Source organism: Oncorhynchus keta, unplaced genomic scaffold (genome assembly GCF_023373465.1).
Source record: "Oncorhynchus keta strain PuntledgeMale-10-30-2019 unplaced genomic scaffold, Oket_V2 Un_scaffold_2576_pilon_pilon, whole genome shotgun sequence".
Taxonomy (NCBI): domain Eukaryota; kingdom Metazoa; phylum Chordata; class Actinopteri; order Salmoniformes; family Salmonidae; genus Oncorhynchus; species Oncorhynchus keta.
The window spans coordinates 193,709-214,251 of record NW_026290888.1 but is presented as its reverse complement, the minus strand read 5'-3'; the positions used below and the strand labels follow the sequence as shown (position 1 = coordinate 214,251).

Below are 20,543 nucleotides of genomic sequence, written 5' to 3'. Positions count from 1 at the left end.
ATGACCTCTACACTATATATAGCATGACCTCTACACTATATATAGCATGACCTCTACACTATATATAGCATGATCTCTACACTATATATAGCATGATCTCTACACTATATATAGCATGATCTCTACACTATATATAGCATGACCTCTACACTATATATAGCATGACCTCTACACTATATATAGCATGACCTCTACACTATATATAGCATGATCTCTACACTATATATAGCATGACCTCTACACTATATATAGCATGATCTCTACACTATATATAGCATGACCTCTACACTATATATAGCATGACCTCTACACTATATATAGCATGATCTCTACACTATATATAGCACAACCTCTACACTATATATAGCATGATCTCTACACTATATATAGCACAATCTCTACACTATATATAGCATGATCTCTACACTATATATAGCACAACCTCTACACTATATATAGCATGATCTCTACACTATATATAGCATGACCTCTACACTATATATAGCATGACCTCTACACTATATATAGCATGATCTCTACACTATATATAGCATGACCTCTACACTATATATAGCATGACCTCTACACTATATATAGCACAACCTCTACACTATATATAGCATGACCTCTACACTATATATAGCATGACCTCTACACTATATATAGCATGACCTCTACACTATATATAGCATGACCTCTACACTATATATAGCATGACCTCTACACTATATATAGCATGACCTCTACATAGACTATATATAGCATGACCTCTACACTATATATAGCATGACCTCTACACTATATATAGCATGACCTCTACACTATATATAGCATGACCTCTACACTATATATAGCATGACCTCTACACTATATATAGCATGACCTCTACACTATATATAGCATGACCTCTACACTATATATAATAATAAATAATAATAATATATGCCATTTAGCATGACCTCTACACTATATATAGCATGATCTCTACACTATATATAGCATGACCTCTACACTATATATAGCACAACCTCTACACTATATATAGCATGACCTCTACACTATATATAGCATGACCTCTACACAATATATAGCATGACCTCTACACTATATATAGCATGACCTCTACACTATATATAGCATGATCTCTACACTATATATAGCATGACCTCTACACTATATATAGCATGACCTCTACACTATATATAGCACAACCTCTACACTATATATAGCATGACCTCTACACTATATATAGCATGACCTCTACACTATATATAGCATGACCTCTACACTATATATAGCATGATCTCTACACTATATATAGCATGACCTCTACACTATATATAGCATGACCTCTACACTATTAATATATAGCATGATCTCTACACTATATATAGCATGACCTCTACACTATATATAGCATGACCTCTACACTATATATAGCATGACCTCTACACTATATATAGCATGACCTCTACACTATATATAGCATGACCTCTACACTATATATAGCATGACCTCTACACTATATATAGCATGACCTCTACACTATATATAGCATGACCTTACTACACTATATATAGCATGATCTCTACACTATATATAGCATGATCTCTACACTATATATAGCATGACCTCTACACTATATATAGCATGACCTCTACACTATATATAGCATGACCTCTACACTATATATAGCATGATCTCTACACTATATATAGCATGACCTCTACACTATATATAGCATGACCTCTACACTATATATAGCATGACCTCTACACTATATATAGCATGATCTCTACACTATATATATCATGATCTCTACACTATATATATCATGATCTCTACACTATATATAGCATGACCTCTACACTATATATAGCATGACCTCTACACTATATATAGCATGACCTCTACACTATATATAGCACAACCTCTACACTATATATAGCATGACCTCTACACTATATATAGCATGACCTCTACACTATATATAGCATGACCTCTACACTTTATATAGCATGACCTCTACACTATATATAGCACAACCTCTACACTATATATAGCACAACCTCTACACTATATATAGCATGACCTCTACACTATATATAGCATGACCTCTACACTATATATAGCATGATCTCTACACTATATATAGCATGATCTCTAAACTATATATAGCATGATCTCTACACTATATATAGCACAACCTCTACACTATATATAGCATGATCTCTACACTATATATAGCACAACCTCTACACTATATATAGCATGACCTCTACACTATATATAGCATGACCTCTACACTATATATAGCATGATCTCTACACTATATATAGCATGACCTCTACACTATATATAGCATGACCTCTACACTATATATAGCATGACCTCTACACTATATATAGCATGACCTCTACACTATATATAGCATGATCTCTACACTATATATAGCATGATCTCTACACTATATATAGCATGATCTCTACACTATATATAGCACAACCTCTACACTATATATAGCATGATCTCTACACTATATATAGCACAATCTCTACACTATATATAGCATGATCTCTACACTATATATAGCACAACCTCTACACTATATATAGCATGATCTCTACACTATATATAGCATGACCTCTACACTATATATAGCATGACCTCTACACTATATATAGCATGATCTCTACACTATATATAGCATGACCTCTACACTATATATAGCATGACCTCTACACTATATATAGCACAACCTCTACACTATATATAGCATGACCTCTACACTATATATAGCATGACCTCTACACTATATATAGCATGATCTCTACACTATATATAGCATGACCTCTACACTATATATAGCATGACCTCTACACTATATATAGCATGACCTCTACACTATATATAGCATGACCTCTACACTATATATAGCACAACCTCTACACTATATATAGCATGACCTCTACACTATATATAGCATGATCTCTACACTATATATAGCATGACCTCTACACTATATATAGCATGACCTCTACACTATATATAGCATGACCTCTACACTATATATAGCATGATCTCTACACTATATATAGCATGATCTCTCCACTATATATAGCACAACCTCTACACTATATATAGCACAACCTCTACACTATATATAGCATGACCTCTACACTATATATAGCATGACCTCTACACTATATATAGCATGATCTCTACACTATATATAGCATGATCTCTACACTATATATAGCATGATCTCTACACTATATATAGCATGACCTCTACACTATATATAGCATGACCTCTACACTATATATAGCACAACCTCTACACTATATATAGCATGACCTCTACACTATATATAGCACAACCTCTACACTATATATAGCATGACCTCTACACTATATATAGCACAACCTCTACACTATATATAGCATGACCTCTACACTATATATAGCATGATCTCTACACTATATATAGCATGACCTCTACACTATATATAGCATGACCTCTACACTATATATAGCATGATCTCTACACTATATATAGCATGACCTCTACACTATATATAGCATGACCTCTACACTATATATAGCATGACCTCTACACTATATATAGCATCTACACTATATATAGCACAACCTCTACACTATATATAGCATGATCTCTACACTATATATAGCACAACCTCTACACTATATATAGCATGAACCTCTACACTATATATAGCATGATCTCTACACTATATATAGCATGATCTCTACACTATATATAGCATGACCTCTACACTATATATAGCACAACCTCTACACTATATATAGCACAACCTCTACACTATATATAGCATGATCTCTACACTATATATAGCATGATCTCTACACTATATATAGCATGATCTCTACACTATATATAGCATGATCTCTACACTATATATAGCATGACCTCTACACTATATATAGCATGACCTCTACACTATATATAGCACAACCTCTACACTATATATAGCATGATCTCTACACTATATATAGCATGATCTCTACACTATATATAGCATGACCTCTACACTATATATAGCATGACCTCTACACTATATATAGCATGACCTCTACACTATATATAGCATGACCTCTACACTATATATAGCACAACCTCTACACTATATATAGCACAACCTCTACACTATATATAGCATGATCTCTACACTATATATAGCATGACCTCTACACTATATGTAGCACAACCTCTACACTATATATAGCATGATCTCTACACTATATATAGCATGACCTCTACACTATATATAGCATGACCTCTACACTATATATAGCATGATCTCTACACTATATATAGCACAACCTCTACACTATATATAGCATGACCTCTACACTATATATAGCATGACCTCTACACTATATATAGCATGATCTCTACACTATATATAGCATGATCTCTACACTATATATAGCACAACCTCTACACTATATATAGCATGATCTCTACACTATATATAGCATGACCTCTACACTATATATAGTATGACCTCTACACTATATATAGCATGATCTCTACACTATATATAGCATGACCTCTACACTATATATAGCATGACCTCTACACTATATATAGCATGACCTCTACACTATATATAGCATGATCTCTACACTATATATAGCATGATCTCTACACTATATATAGCACAACCTCTACACTATATATAGCACAACCTCTACACTATATATAGCATGACCTCTACACTATATATAGCATGACCTCTACACTATATATAGCATGATCTCTAGACTATATATAGCATGATCTCTACACTATATATAGCATGATCTCTACACTATATATAGCATGATCTCTACACTATATATATCATGACCTCTACACTATATATAGCATGACCTCTACACTATATATAGCACAACCTCTACACTATATATAGCATGACCTCTACACTATATATAGCACAACCTCTACACTATATATAGCATGACCTCTACACTATATATAGCATGATCTCTACACTATATATAGCATGACCTCTACACTATATATAGCATGACCTCTACACTATATATAGCATGATCTCTACACTATATATAGCATGACCTCTACACTATATATAGCATGACCTCTACACTATATATAGCATGACCTCTACACTATATATAGCACAACCTCTACACTATATATAGCACAACCTCTACACTATATATAGCATGATCTCTACACTATATATAGCACAACCTCTACACTATATATAGCACAACCTCTACACTATATATAGCATGATCTCTACACTATATATAGCATGATCTCTACACTATATATAGCATGACCTCTACACTATATATAGCACAACCTCTACACTATATATAGCACAACCTCTACACTATATATAGCATGATCTCTACACTATATATAGCATGATCTCTACACTATATATAGCATGATCTCTACACTATATATAGCATGATCTCTACACTATATATAGCATGACCTCTACACTATATATAGCATGACCTCTACACTATATATAGCACAACCTCTACACTATATATAGCATGATCTCTACACTATATATAGCATGATCTCTACACTATATATAGCATGATCTCTACACTATATATAGCATGACCTCTACACTATATATAGCATGACCTCTACACTATATATAGCACAACCTCTACACTATATATAGCATGACCTCTACACTATATATAGCACAACCTCTACACTATATATAGCATGACCTCTACACTATATATAGCATGATCTCTACACTATATATAGCATGACCTCTACACTATATATAGCATGACCTCTACACTATATATAGCATGATCTCTACACTATATATAGCATGACCTCTACACTATATATAGCATGACCTCTACACTATATATAGCATGACCTCTACACTATATATAGCACAACCTCTACACTATATATAGCACAACCTCTACACTATATATAGCATGATCTCTACACTATATATAGCACAACCTCTACACTATATATAGCACAACCTCTACACTATATATAGCATGATCTCTACACTATATATAGCATGATCTCTACACTATATATAGCATGACCTCTACACTATATATAGCACAACCTCTACACTATATATAGCACAACCTCTACACTATATATAGCATGATCTCTACACTATATATAGCATGATCTCTACACTATATATAGCATGATCTCTACACTATATATAGCATGATCTCTACACTATATATAGCATGACCTCTACACTATATATAGCACAACCTCTACACTATATATAGCACAACCTCTACACTATATATAGCATGATCTCTACACTATATATAGCATGATCTCTACACTATATATAGCATGACCTCTACACTATATATAGCATGACCTCTACACTATATATAGCATGACCTCTACACTATATATAGCATGATCTCTACACTATATATAGCACAACCTCTACACTATATATAGCACAACCTCTACACTATATATAGCATGACCTCTACACTATATATAGCATGACCTCTACACTATATATAGCACAACCTCTACACTATATATAGCATGACCTCTACACTATATATAGCATGACCTCTACACTATATATAGCATGACCTCTACACTATATATAGCATGATCTCTACACTATATATAGCATGATCTCTACACTATATATAGCATGACCTCTACACTATATATAGCATGACCTCTACACTATATATAGCATGATCTCTACACTATATATAGCATGATCTCTACACTATATATAGCACAACCTCTACACTATATATAGCACAACCTCTACACTATATATAGCATGATCTCTACACTATATATTAGCATGATCTCTACACTATATATAGCATGACCTCTACACTATATATAGCATGACCTCTACACTATATATAGCATGACCTCTACACTATATATAGCATGACCTCTACACTATATATAGCATGACCTCTACACTATATATAGCACAACCTCTACACTATATATAGCATGACCTCTACACTATATATAGCATGACCTCTACACTATATATAGCATGATCTCTACACTATATATAGCATGACCTCTACACTATATATAGCATGATCTCTACACTATATATAGCATGACCTCTACACTATATATAGCATGACCTCTACACTATATATAGCATGATCTCTACACTATATATAGCATGATCTCTACACTATATATAGCATGACCTCTACACTATATATAGCATGACCTCTACACTATATATAGCATGACCTCTACACTATATATAGCATGACCTCTACACTATATATAGCATGACCTCTACACTATATATAGCATGATCTCTACACTATATATAGCATGACCTCTACACTATATATAGCATGACCTCTACACTATATATAGCATGACCTCTACACTATATATAGCATGACCTCTACACTATATATAGCACAACCTCTACACTATATATAGCATGACCTCTACACTATATATAGCATGATCTCTACACTATATATAGCATGACCTCTACACTATATATAGCATGACCTCTACACTATATATAGCATGACCTCTACACTATATATAGCATGATCTCTACACTATATATAGCATGATCTCTCCACTATATATAGCACAACCTCTACACTATATATAGCACAACCTCTACACTATATATAGCATGACCTCTACACTATATATAGCATGACCTCTACACTATATATAGCATGATCTCTAAACTATATATAGCATGATCTCTACACTATATATAGCATGATCTCTACACTATATATAGCATGATCTCTACACTATATATATCATGACCTCTACACTATATATAGCATGACCTCTACACTATATATAGCACAACCTCTACACTATATATAGCATGACCTCTACACTATATATAGCACAACCTCTACACTATATAGCATGACCTCTACACTATATATAGCATGATCTCTACACTATATATAGCATGACCTCTACACTATATATAGCATGATCTCTACACTATATATAGCATGACCTCTACACTATATATAGCATGACCTCTACACTATATATAGCATGACCTCTACACTATATATAGCACAACCTCTACACTATATATAGCACAACCTCTACACTATATATAGCATGATCTCTACACTATATATAGCACAACCTCTACACTATATATAGACAACTCTACACTATATATAGCATGATCTCTACACTATATATAGCATGACCTCTACACTATATATAGCACAACCTCTACACTATATATAGCACAACCTCTACACTATATATAGCATGATCTCTACACTATATATAGCATGATCTCTACACTATATATAGCATGATCTCTACACTATATATAGCATGATCTCTACACTATATATAGCATGACCTCTACACTATATATAGCACAACCTCTACACTATATATAGCACAACCTCTACACTATATATAGCATGATCTCTACACTATATATAGCATGATCTCTACACTATATATAGCATGATCTCTACACTATATATAGCATGACCTCTACACTATATATAGCATGACCTCTACACTATATATAGCATGAACCTCTACACTATATATAGCATGACCTCTACACTATATATAGCACAACCTCTACACTATATATAGCATGACCTCTACACTATATATAGCATGACCTCTACACTATATATAGCATGACCTCTACACTATATATAGCATGACCTCTACACTATATATATATAGCATGATCTCTACACTATATATAGCATGACCTCTACACTATATATAGCATGACTCTACACTATATATAGCATGACCTCTACACTATATATAGCACAACCTCTACACTATATATAGCACAACCTCTACACTATATATAGCATGATCTCTACACTATATATAGCACAACCTCTACACTATATATAGCACACCTCTACACTATATATAGCATGATCTCTACACTATATATAGCATGATCTCTACACTATATATAGCATGACCTCTACACTATATATAGCACAACCTCTACACTATATATAGCACAACCTCTACACTATATATAGCATGATCTCTACACTATATATAGCATGATCTCTACACTATATATAGCATGATCTCTACACTATATATAGCATGATCTCTACACTATATATAGCATGACCTCTACACTATATATAGCACAACCTCTACACTATATATAGCACAACCTCTACACTATATATAGCATGATCTCTACACTATATATAGCATGATCTCTACACTATATATAGCATGACCTCTACACTATATATAGCATGACCTCTACACTATATATAGCATGACCTCTACACTATATATAGCATGATCTCTACACTATATATAGCACAACCTCTACACTATATATAGCACAACCTCTACACTATATATAGCATGACCTCTACACTATATATAGCATGACCTCTACACTATATATAGCACAACCTCTACACTATATATAGCATGACCTCTACACTATATATAGCATGACCTCTACACTATATATAGCATGACCTCTACACTATATATAGCATGATCTCTACACTATATATAGCATGACCTCTACACTATATATAGCATGATCTCTACACTATATATAGCATGATCTCTACACTATATATAGCATGATCTCTACACTATATATAGCATGATCTCTACACTATATATAGCACAACCTCTACACTATATATAGCACAACCTCTACACTATATATAGCATGATCTCTACACTATATATAGCATGATCTCTACACTATATATAGCATGACCTCTACACTATATATAGCATGACCTCTACACTATATATAGCATGACCTCTACACTATATATAGCATGACCTCTACACTATATATAGCATGACCTCTACACTATATATAGCACAACCTCTACACTATATATAGCATGACCTCTACACTATATATAGCATGACCTCTACACTATATATAGCATGATCTCTACACTATATATAGCATGACCTCTACACTATATATAGCATGATCTCTACACTATATATAGCATGACCTCTACACTATATATAGCATGACCTCTACACTATATATAGCATGATCTCTACACTATATATAGCATGATCTCTACACTATATATAGCATGACCTCTACACTATATATAGCATGACCTCTACACTATATATAGCATGACCTCTACACTATATATAGCATGACCTCTACACTATATATAGCATGACCTCTACACTATATATAGCATGATCTCTACACTATATATAGCATGACCTCTACACTATATATAGCATGACCTCTACACTATATATAGCATGACCTCTACACTATATATAGCATGACCTCTACACTATATATAGCACAACCTCTACACTATATATAGCATGACCTCTACACTATATATAGCATGACCTCTACACTATATATAGCATGACCTCTACACTATATATAGCATGACCTCTACACTATATATAGCATGACCTCTACACTATATATAGCATGATCTCTACACTATATATAGCATGATCTCTCCACTATATATAGCACAACCTCTACACTATATATAGCACAACCTCTACACTATATATAGCATGACCTCTACACTATATATAGCATGACCTCTACACTATATATAGCATGATCTCTAAACTATATATAGCATGATCTCTACACTATATATAGCATGATCTCTACACTATATATAGCATGATCTCTACACTATATATATCATGACCTCTACACTATATATAGCATGACCTCTACACTATATATAGCACAACCTCTACACTATATATAGCATGACCTCTACACTATATATAGCACAACCTCTACACTATATATAGCATGACCTCTACACTATATATAGCATGATCTCTACACTATATATAGCATGACCTCTACACTATATATAGCATGACCTCTACACTATATATAGCATGATCTCTACACTATATATAGCATGACCTCTACACTATATATAGCATGACCTCTACACTATATATAGCATGACCTCTACACTATATATAGCACAACCTCTACACTATATATAGCATGATCTCTACACTATATATAGCATGACCTCTACACTATATATAGCATGACCTCTACACTATATATAGCATGACCTCTACACTATATATAGCATGATCTCTACACTATATATAGCACAACCTCTACACTATATATAGCACAACCTCTACACTATATATAGCATGACCTCTACACTATATATAGCATGACCTCTACACTATATATAGCACAACCTCTACACTATATATAGCATGACCTCTACACTATATATAGCATGACCTCTACACTATATATAGCATGACCTCTACACTATATATAGCATGATCTCTACACTATATATAGCATGACCTCTACACTATATATAGCATGACCTCTACACTATATATAGCATGACCTCTACACTATATATAGCATGATCTCTACACTATATATAGCATGACCTCTACACTATATGTAGCACAACCTCTACACTATATATAGCATGATCTCTACACTATATATAGCATGACCTCTACACTATATATAGCATGACCTCTACACTATATATAGCATGACCTCTACACTATATATAGCATGATCTCTACACTATATATAGCACAACCTCTACACTATATATAGCACAACCTCTACACTATATATAGCATGATCTCTACACTATATATAGCATGACTCTACACTATATATAGCATGACCTCTACACTATATATAGCATGACCTCTACACTATATATAGCATGACCTCTACACTATATATAGCATGACCTCTACACTATATATAGCATGACCTCTACACTATATATAGCACAACCTCTACACTATATATAGCATGACCTCTACACTATATATAGCATGACCTCTACACTATATATAGCATGATCTCTACACTATATATAGCATGACCTCTACACTATATATAGCATGATCTCTACACTATATATAGCATGACCTCTACACTATATATAGCATGACCTCTACACTATATATAGCATGACCTCTACACTATATATAGCATGACCTCTACACTATATATAGCATGACCTCTACACTATATATAGCATGATCTCTACACTATATATAGCATGACCTCTACACTATATATAGCATGATCTCTACACTATATATAGCATGATCTCTAGATACACTTCATGTCGTTTCCTATTGAAAAATGACTGCAAAAAACGACTCGTTTTGGCAAATCTAAATGTTTTAAACAAGTTTTAATGTTTTAAACACTGACGTTAAAGTTTGTAAACATGTCACTTGTTTTATGGTTTTACAGTGAACTCTCTGGGTGGCAGGGTGAATCTCTTCTCTCTGGGTGGCAGGGTGAATCTCTTCTCTCTGGGTGGCAGGGTGAATCTCTTCTCTCTGGGTGGCAGGGTGAATCTCTTCTCTCTGGGTGGCAGGGTGAATCTCTTCTCTCTGGGTGGCAGGGTGAATCTCTTCTCTCTGGGTGGCAGGGTGAATCTCTTCTCTCTGGGTGGCAGGGTGAATCTCTTCTCTCTGGGTGGCAGGGTGAGTCTCTTCTCTCTGGGTGGCAGGGTGAATCTCTTCTCTCTGGGTGGCAGGGTGAATCTCTTCTCTCTGGGTGGCAGGGTGAGTCTCTTCTCTCTGGGTGGCAGGGTGAATCTCTTCTCCCTGAGAGACAGACAGTGTCTTATAACACAGTGACCTCTCTGGGTGGCAGGGTGAATCTCTTCTCTCTGGGTGGCAGGGTGAGTCTCTTCTCCCTGAGAGACAGACAGACAGACAGTGTCTTATAACACAGTGACCTCGCTGGGTGGCAGGGTGAGTCTCTTCTCTCTGGGTGGCAGGGTGAGTCTCTTCTCCCTGAGAGACAGACAGACAGACAGTGTCTTATAACACAGTGACCTCCCTGGGTGGCAGGGTGAATCTCTTCTCCCTGACAGACAGACAGTGTCTTATAACACAGTGACCTCGCTGGGTGGCAGGGTGAGTCTCTTCTCTCTGGGTGGCAGGGTGAGTCTCTTCTCCCTGAGAGACAGACAGACAGACAGTGTCTTATAACACAGTGACCTCCCTGGGTGGCAGGGTGAATCTCTTCTCCCTGAGAGACAGACAGTGTCTTATAACACAGTGACCTCTCTGGGTGGCAGGGTGAGTCTCTTCTCCCTTAGAGACAGACAGACAGTATCTTATAACACAGTGACCTCTCTGGGTGGCAGGGTGCGTCTCTTCTCTCTGGGTGGCAGGGTGAATCTCTTCTCCCTGACAGACAGACAGTGTCTTATAACACAGTGACCTCTCTGGGTGGCAGGGTGCGTCTCTTCTCTCTGGGTGGCAGGGTGAATCTCTTCTCCCTGACAGACAGACAGTGTCTTATAACACAGTGACCTCGCTGGGTGGCAGGGTGAATCTCTTCTCCCTGACTGACAGCATGTTCTCCACGTGCATGGCAATGACACGACACAGCTCCAATCCCTAAACACACACACACACACACACACACACACACACACACACACACACACACACACACACACACACACACACACACACACACACAGACACAGACACACACACACAAAACATGAAATAGTTACAATGTGTGTGTGTGTGTGTGTGTGTCTGTGTCTGTGTGTGTGTGATGTGTGTGTGTGTGTGATGTGTGTGTACCTGTTTGAGCTGTATCTGCGTGACTCTGTGAGTGGTCAGATCTCCCAGAGTGAGGTCTACGTAGGGGTAGCTGGTCCCGGACGAGGGTCTCTGGGTGCGGGTAGACTGAACCTCCGCCAGGGGGACCACTGTCTGCAGCTCCTGCACCACAGGACCCAAACATACAATTACAACTATTACCTGCACCAGGGGGACCACTGTCTGCAGCTCCTGCACCACAGGACCCAAACATACAATTACAACTATTACCTGCACCAGGGGGACCACTGTCTGCAGCTCCTGCACCACAGGACCCAAACATACAATTACAACTATTACCTGCACCAGGGGGACCACTGTCTGCAGCTCCTGCACCACAGTACCCAAACATACAATTACTACTGGATTGGAGATGTTTAATATGAGTCTGGAAGGAGAGTTTACAGTCTAGCCAGACACCTAGGTATTTGTAGTTGTCTACATATTCTAAGTCAGAACCGTCCAGCGTAGTGATGCTAGTCGGGCGGGAGGGTGTGGGCAGCAATCGGTTGAAGAGCATGCATTTAGTTTTACTAGCATTTAAAAGCAGTTGGAGGCCACGGAAGGAGAGTTGTATGGCGTTGAAGCTCATTTGGAGGTTTGATAGCACAGTGTCCAAAGAAGTGCCAGAAGTATACAGAATGGTGACGTCTGCGTAGAGGTGGATCAGAGAATCACCAGCAGCAAGAGCGACATCATTGATGTACACAGAGGAAAGAGTCGGCCCGAGAATTGAACCATGTGTCACCTCCATAGAGACTGAAGTCCAGAAATCTGGACAACATGCACTCCGATTTGACACACTGAACTCTATCTGAGAAGTCGTTGGTGAACCAGGCGAGTCAGTCATTTGAGAAACCACGGCTATTGAGCCGATAAGAATGCGGTGATTGACAGAGTCAAAAGCTTTGGCCAGGTCGATGAAGACGGCTGCACAGTACTGTCTTTTATCGATGGCGGTTATGATATCGTTTAGGACCTTGAGTGTGGGTGAGGTGCACCCGTGACCCGCTCGGAAACCAGATTGCATAGCGGAGAAGGTACGGTGGGATTAGTTAACTTGGCTTTCGAAGATTTTAGAAGGGCAGGATGGATATAGGTCTATAACAGTTTGGGTCCAGGGTGTCTCCCCCTTTGAAACGGCAGCTTTCCAATCTTTGGGGACTCACAGACGATACGAAAGAGAGGTTGAACTAGTAATAGAGGGGGTGCAACAAATTTGGCAGACAATTTTAGAAAGAGAGGGTGCAAGTTGTCTTTCAGAACATCAGCTGAACGGATTTGGGAGAAATGGGAAATGCTTGGGCGAGATGCTGTGGGGGGGTGTGGAGCTGCTGGCTGTGGTAGCCTGGAGGAAAGCATGGCCAGCCGTAGAAAAATGCTTATTGAAATTCTCGATTATTGTGGATTTATCAGTGGTGACAGTGTTTCCTATCTTCAGTGCAGTGGGCAGCTGGGAGGAGGTGTTCTTATTCTCCATGGACTTTACAGTGTCCCAGAACTTTTTTGAGTTTGTGTTGCAGGAAGCAAATTTCTGCTAGAAAAAGCTAGCCTTAGCTCTACTAACTGCCTGTGTATAATGGTTTCTAGCTTCCCTGAACAGCTGCATATAATAATAATAATATATGCCATTTAGCGGACGCTTTTATCCAAAGCGACTTACAGTCATGTGTGCATACATTCTACGTATGGGTGGTCCCGGGAATCGAACCCACTACCCTGGCGTTACAAGCGCCATGCTCTACCAACTGAGCTACAGAAGGACCACATATCACGGGGGCTGTTCGATGCTAATGCAGAACGCCATAGGATGTTTTTGTGTTGGTTAAGGGCAGTCAAGTCTGAGGTGAACCAAGGGCTATATCTGTTCTTAGTTCTACATTTTCTGAATTATTTAAGATGGTGAGGAAAGCACTTTTAAAGAACAACCAGGCATCCTCTTCTGACGGGATGAGGTCAATATCCTTCCAGGATACCCGGGCCAGGTCGATTAGAAAGGCCTGCTCGCTGAAGTGTTTCAGGGAGCGTTTGACAGTGATGAGGGGTGGTCGTTTGACAGCGGACCCATTACACACGCAGGCAATGAGGCGATGATCACTGAGATCCTGGTTGAAGACAGCAGAGGTGTATTTAGAGAGCAAGTTTGTCAGGATGATATCTAAGAGGGTGCCCATGGTTACTGATTTAGAGTTGTACCTGGTAGGTTCGTTGATAATTTGTGTCAGTTTAGGTCACTTACCTGACACAACGAACTTTGAACACAAATGGGGGTCTATTACAGGTGTCAACAGTGACAGACTTATTTCTGGAGAGATTAATTTTTAAAATTAGAAGCTAGAACTGTCTGGCAATAGACCTGGAAAGTATGACAGAACTTTGTAGGCTATCTCTGCAGTAGATTGCAACTCCTCCCCCTTTGGCAGTTCTATCTTGACGGAAAATGTTGTAGTTGGGGATGGAAATCTCAGAATTCTTTGGTGTCCAGCTGGGGGCTGAAGGTGGTCTATAACAAGCGGCAATGGTGGCTTGTTTTTGGAAAGGTGGATTTTTTGGGGGGATTGTTTTGGCACAGACCTGGATAGTAGGACATAGAGTGCCTTGCGAAAGTATTCGCCCAATTTTTCAGTTTTTGTTTGTTAAAAAAGTTTGAAATATCCAATAAATGTCGTTCCACTTCATGATTGTGTCCCACTTGTTGTTGATTCTTCACAAAATAATACAGTTTTATATCTTTATGTTTGAAGCCTGAAATGTGGCAAAAGGTCGCAAAGTTCAAGGGGGGCCGAATACTTTCTCAAGGCACTGTATCTCTGCAGTAGATTGCAACTCCACCCCCCTTGGCAGTTCTATCTTGTCTGAAAACATAATTATGAATGGGACATTTCAGGATTTTTGGTTCCTAAGCCAGGATTCAGACACAGCATCAAGGACATCAAGGTTAGCAGAATGTGCTAAAGCAGTGAGTAAAACAAGCTTAGGGAGGAGGCTTCTAATGTTAACATGCATGAAACCAAGGCCTTTACGGTTACAGAAGTCAACAAATGAGAGCGCCTGGGGACACGCAGGACCTGGGTTAACCTCCACATCACCCGAGGAACAGAGGAGGAGTAGGATGAGAGTATGGCTAAAGGATATATAAGAACTGGTCGTCTAGTGCGTTCAGAACAGAGAGTAAAAGGAGCAGATTTCTGGGCGCGGAAGAATAGATTCAAGGCATATTGTACAGACAAGGGTATGGTAGGATGAGAGTACAGTGGAGGTAAACCTAGGCGTTGAGATGAGAGAAGTTTTGTCTCCAGAGGCACCATTTAAGGCAGGTGAGATCACCGCATGTGTGGGGGGTGGAACACAAGGGCAAAGTGGGTGGGACTTAATGAGCGGTGTGGGCGGGACTTAGTGAGCGTTGTGGGTGGGACCTAGTGAGCGGTGTGGGCGGGACTTAGTGAGAGGTGTGGGTGGGACTTAGTGAGCGGTGTGGGTGGGACTTAGTGAGCGGTGTGGGTGGGACTTAATGAGCGGCGTGGGCAGGACTTAGTGAGCGGTGTGGGTGGGACCTAGTGAGCGGTGTGGGCGGGACTTAGTGAGAGGTGTGGGTGGGACTTAGTGAGCGGTGTGGGTGGGACTTAGTGAGTGGTGTGGGTGGGACTTAGTGAGCGGTGTGGGTGGGACTTAGTGAGCGGTGTGGGCGGGACTTAGTGAGCGGTGTGGGCGGGACTTAGTGAGCGGTGTGGGTGGGACCTAGTGAGCGGTGTGGGCGGAACTTAGTGAGAGGTGTGGGTGGGACTTAGTGAGCGGTGTGGGCGGGCCTTACGTGAGTGTCCTTGTTGAGAAAGTGCAGTCCATTTTGATTGACAGCCAGGATACAGGGAGCGTAGATGGAGCCACTGCTGCTGGACTGGACGTAGAAGAAGGAGGAGCCAAACATGGGGAATGCACTGACCAGACCTGGGGGGGGGGGGGGGGGGCACAGTCAGACACACACACACAGCATATCCTGGTGGGTATGTCACAGGAGGTTGGTGGCACCTTAATTGGGGAGGATGGGCTCGTGGTAATGTCTGGAGGTGGAATGGCATCATTATGAGCCGTCCTCCCCTCAGCAGGTTGCTATGACAGCCTCCACTCTTCTGGGAAGGCTTTCCACTAGATGTTAGAACATTGCTGCTATAACAGCCTCCACTCTTCTGGGAAGGCTTTCCACTAGATGTAGGAACATTGCTGCTATAACAGCCTCCACTCTTCTGGGAAGGCTTTCCACTAGATGTTGGAACATTGCTGCTATAACAGCCTCCACTCTTCTGGGAAGGCTTTCCACTAGATGTTGGAACATTGCTGCTATAACAGCCTCCACTCTTCTGGGAAGGCTTTCCACTAGATGTTGGAACATTGCTGCTATAACAGCCTCCACTCTTCTGGGAAGGCTTTCCACTAGATGTTGGAACATTGCTGCTATAACAGCCTCCACTCTTCTGGGAAGGCTTTCCACTAGATGTTAGAATATTGCTGCTATAACAGCCTCCACTCTTCTGGGAAGGCTTTCCACTAGATGTTGGAACATTGCTGCTATAACAGCCTCCACTCTTCTGGGAAGGCTTTCCACTAGATGTTGGAACATTGCTGCTATAACAGCCTCCACTCTTCTGGGAAGGCTTTCCACTAGATGTTGGAACATTGCTGCTATAACAGCCTCCACTCTTCTGGGAAGGCTTTCCACTAGATGTTGGAACATTGCTGCTATAACAGCCTCCACTCTTCTGGGAAGGCTTTCCACTAGATGTTGGAACATTGCTGCTATAACAGCCTCCACTCTTCTGGGAAGGCTTTCCACTAGATGTTGGAACATTGCTGCTATAACAGCCTCCACTCTTCTGGGAAGGCTTTCCACTAGATGTTGGAACAATGCTGCTATAACAGCCTCCACTCTTCTGGGAAGGCTTTCCACTAGACGTTACACCAAACTTTACAGTTGGCACTATGCATTGGGGCAGGTAGCGTTCTCCACCAAACTTTACAGTTGGCACTATGCATTGGGGCAGGTAGCGTTCTCCACCAAACTTTACAGTTGGCACTATGCATTGGGGCAGGTAGCGTTCTCCACCAAACTTTACAGTTGGCACTATGCATTGGGGCAGGTAGCGTTCTCCTGGCATCCGCCAAACCCAGATTCGTCCATCGGACTGCCAGACGGTGAAGTGTTAATTATCACTCCATAGAACGCGTTTCCATTGCTCCACAGCCCAATGGCGGTGAGCTTTACACCACTCCAGCCGACGCTTGGCATTGAGCATGATGATGATCTCAGGCTTATGTGCGGCTGCTCGGCCATGGAAACCCATATGACACTCCCTACGAACAGTTATTGTGTTGACGTTGCTTCTCGAGGCAGTTGGGAACTCGGTAGTGATGTGTTGCAACCGAGGACAGATGATGTTTACACACTAATGCTTCAGCACTCGTAGGTCCCGTTCTGTGAGGTTGTGTGGCCTACCACTCGTTCTGTGAGGTTGTGTGGCCTACCACTCGGAGGTCCCGTTCTGTGAGGTTGTGTGGCCTACCACTCGGAGGTCCCGTTCTGTGAGGTTGTGTGGCCTACCACTCGTTCTGTGAGGTTGTGTGGCCTACCACTCGTTCTGTGAGGTTGTGTGGCCTACCACTCGTTCTGTGAGGTTGTGTGGCCTACCACTCGGAGGTCCCGTTCTGTGAGGTTGTGTGGCCTACCACTCGGAGGTCCCGTTCTGTGAGGTTGTGTGGCCTACCACTCGGAGGTCCCGTTCTGTGAGGTTGTGTGGCCTACCACTCGGAGGTCCCGTTCTGTGAGGTTGTGTGGCCTACCACTCGGAGGTCCCGTTCTGTGAGGTTGTGTGGCCTACCACTCGGTGGTCCTGTTCTGTGAGGTTGTGTGGCCTACCACTCGGAGGTCCCGTTCTGTGAGGTTGTGTGGCCTACCACTCGGAGGTCCCGTTCTGTGAGGTTGTGTGGCCTACCACTCGTTCTGTGAGGTTGTGTGGCCTACCACTCGGAGGTCCCGTTCTGTGAGGTTGTGTGGCCTACCACTCGTTCTGTGAGGTTGTGTGGCCTACCACTCGGGGTCCCGTTCTGTGAGGTTGTGTGGCCTACCACTCGGAGGTCCCGTTCTGTGAGGTTGTGTGGCCTACCACTCGGAGGTCCCGTTCTGTGAGGTTGTGTGGCCTACCACTCGGAGGTCCCGTTCTGTGAGGTTGTGTGGCCTACCACTCGGAGGTCCCGTTCTGTGAGGTTGTGTGGCCTACCACTCGTTCTGTGAGGTTGTGTGGCCTACCACTCGTTCTGTGAGGTTGTGTGGCCTACCACTCGGAGGTCCCGTTCTGTGAGGTTGTGTGGCCTACCACTCGGAGGTCCCGTTCTGTGAGGTTGTGTGGCCTACCACTCGGAGGTCCCGTTCTGTGAGGTTGTGTGGCCTACCACTCGGAGGTCCCGTTCTGAGAGGTTGTGTGGCCTACCACTCGGAGGTCCCGTTCTGTGAGGTTGTGTGGCCTACCACTCGGAGGTCCCGTTCTGTGAGGTTGTGTGGCCTACCACTCGGAGGTCCCGTTCTGTGAGGTTGTGTGGCCTACCACTCGGAGGTCCCGTTCTGTGAGGTTGTGTGGCCTACCACTCGGGGTCCCGTTCTGTGAGGTTGTGTGGCCTACCACTCGGAGGTCCCGTTCTGTGAGGTTGTGTGGCCTACCACCCGTTCTGTGAGGTTGTGTGGCCTACCACTCGGTGGTCCCGTTCCGTGAGGTTGTGTGGCCTACCACTCGGAGGTCCCGTTCTGAGAGGTTGTGAGGCCTACCACTCGTTCTGTGAGGTTGTGTGGCCTACCACTCGGAGGTCCCGTT

At 40.5% G+C, this 20,543-nt stretch overlaps 1 protein-coding gene and 1 long non-coding RNA gene across 13 annotated transcripts in view; one reads left to right on the top strand and one right to left on the bottom strand.

The window, feature by feature from the left end:
- Window positions 1–12,273: 12,273 nt before the first annotated feature.
- Window positions 12,274–20,543, bottom strand: part of LOC127928268 (unconventional myosin-XV-like) — a 31,357-nt gene continuing 23,087 nt past the window's right edge. Inside the window, exons 9-13 of one of the 12 annotated variants that reach the window (XR_008131130.1) lie at window positions 17,498–17,631; window positions 13,669–13,809; window positions 13,134–13,473; window positions 12,904–12,968; window positions 12,274–12,703 (exon numbers count right to left, since the gene is read on the bottom strand). Coding sequence is in view for 1 of the 12 variants with exons in the window: in XM_052515432.1 (XP_052371392.1) it covers window positions 13,280–13,473; window positions 13,669–13,809; window positions 17,498–17,631 (469 nt within the window). In the remaining 11 variants the exon portion in view is untranslated. Of the gene's footprint in view, window positions 13,474–13,668; window positions 13,810–17,497; window positions 17,632–20,543 lie in introns of all 12 variants that reach the window. The other 11 variants (XR_008131121.1, XR_008131129.1, XR_008131131.1 and 8 more) reach the window with 11 other exon arrangements.
- Window positions 19,160–20,291, top strand: LOC127928271 (uncharacterized). The gene is made up of 4 exons (XR_008131136.1): window positions 19,160–19,189; window positions 19,266–19,352; window positions 19,657–19,752; window positions 19,942–20,291. It is a non-coding gene; the product is annotated as an uncharacterized LOC127928271 (long non-coding RNA).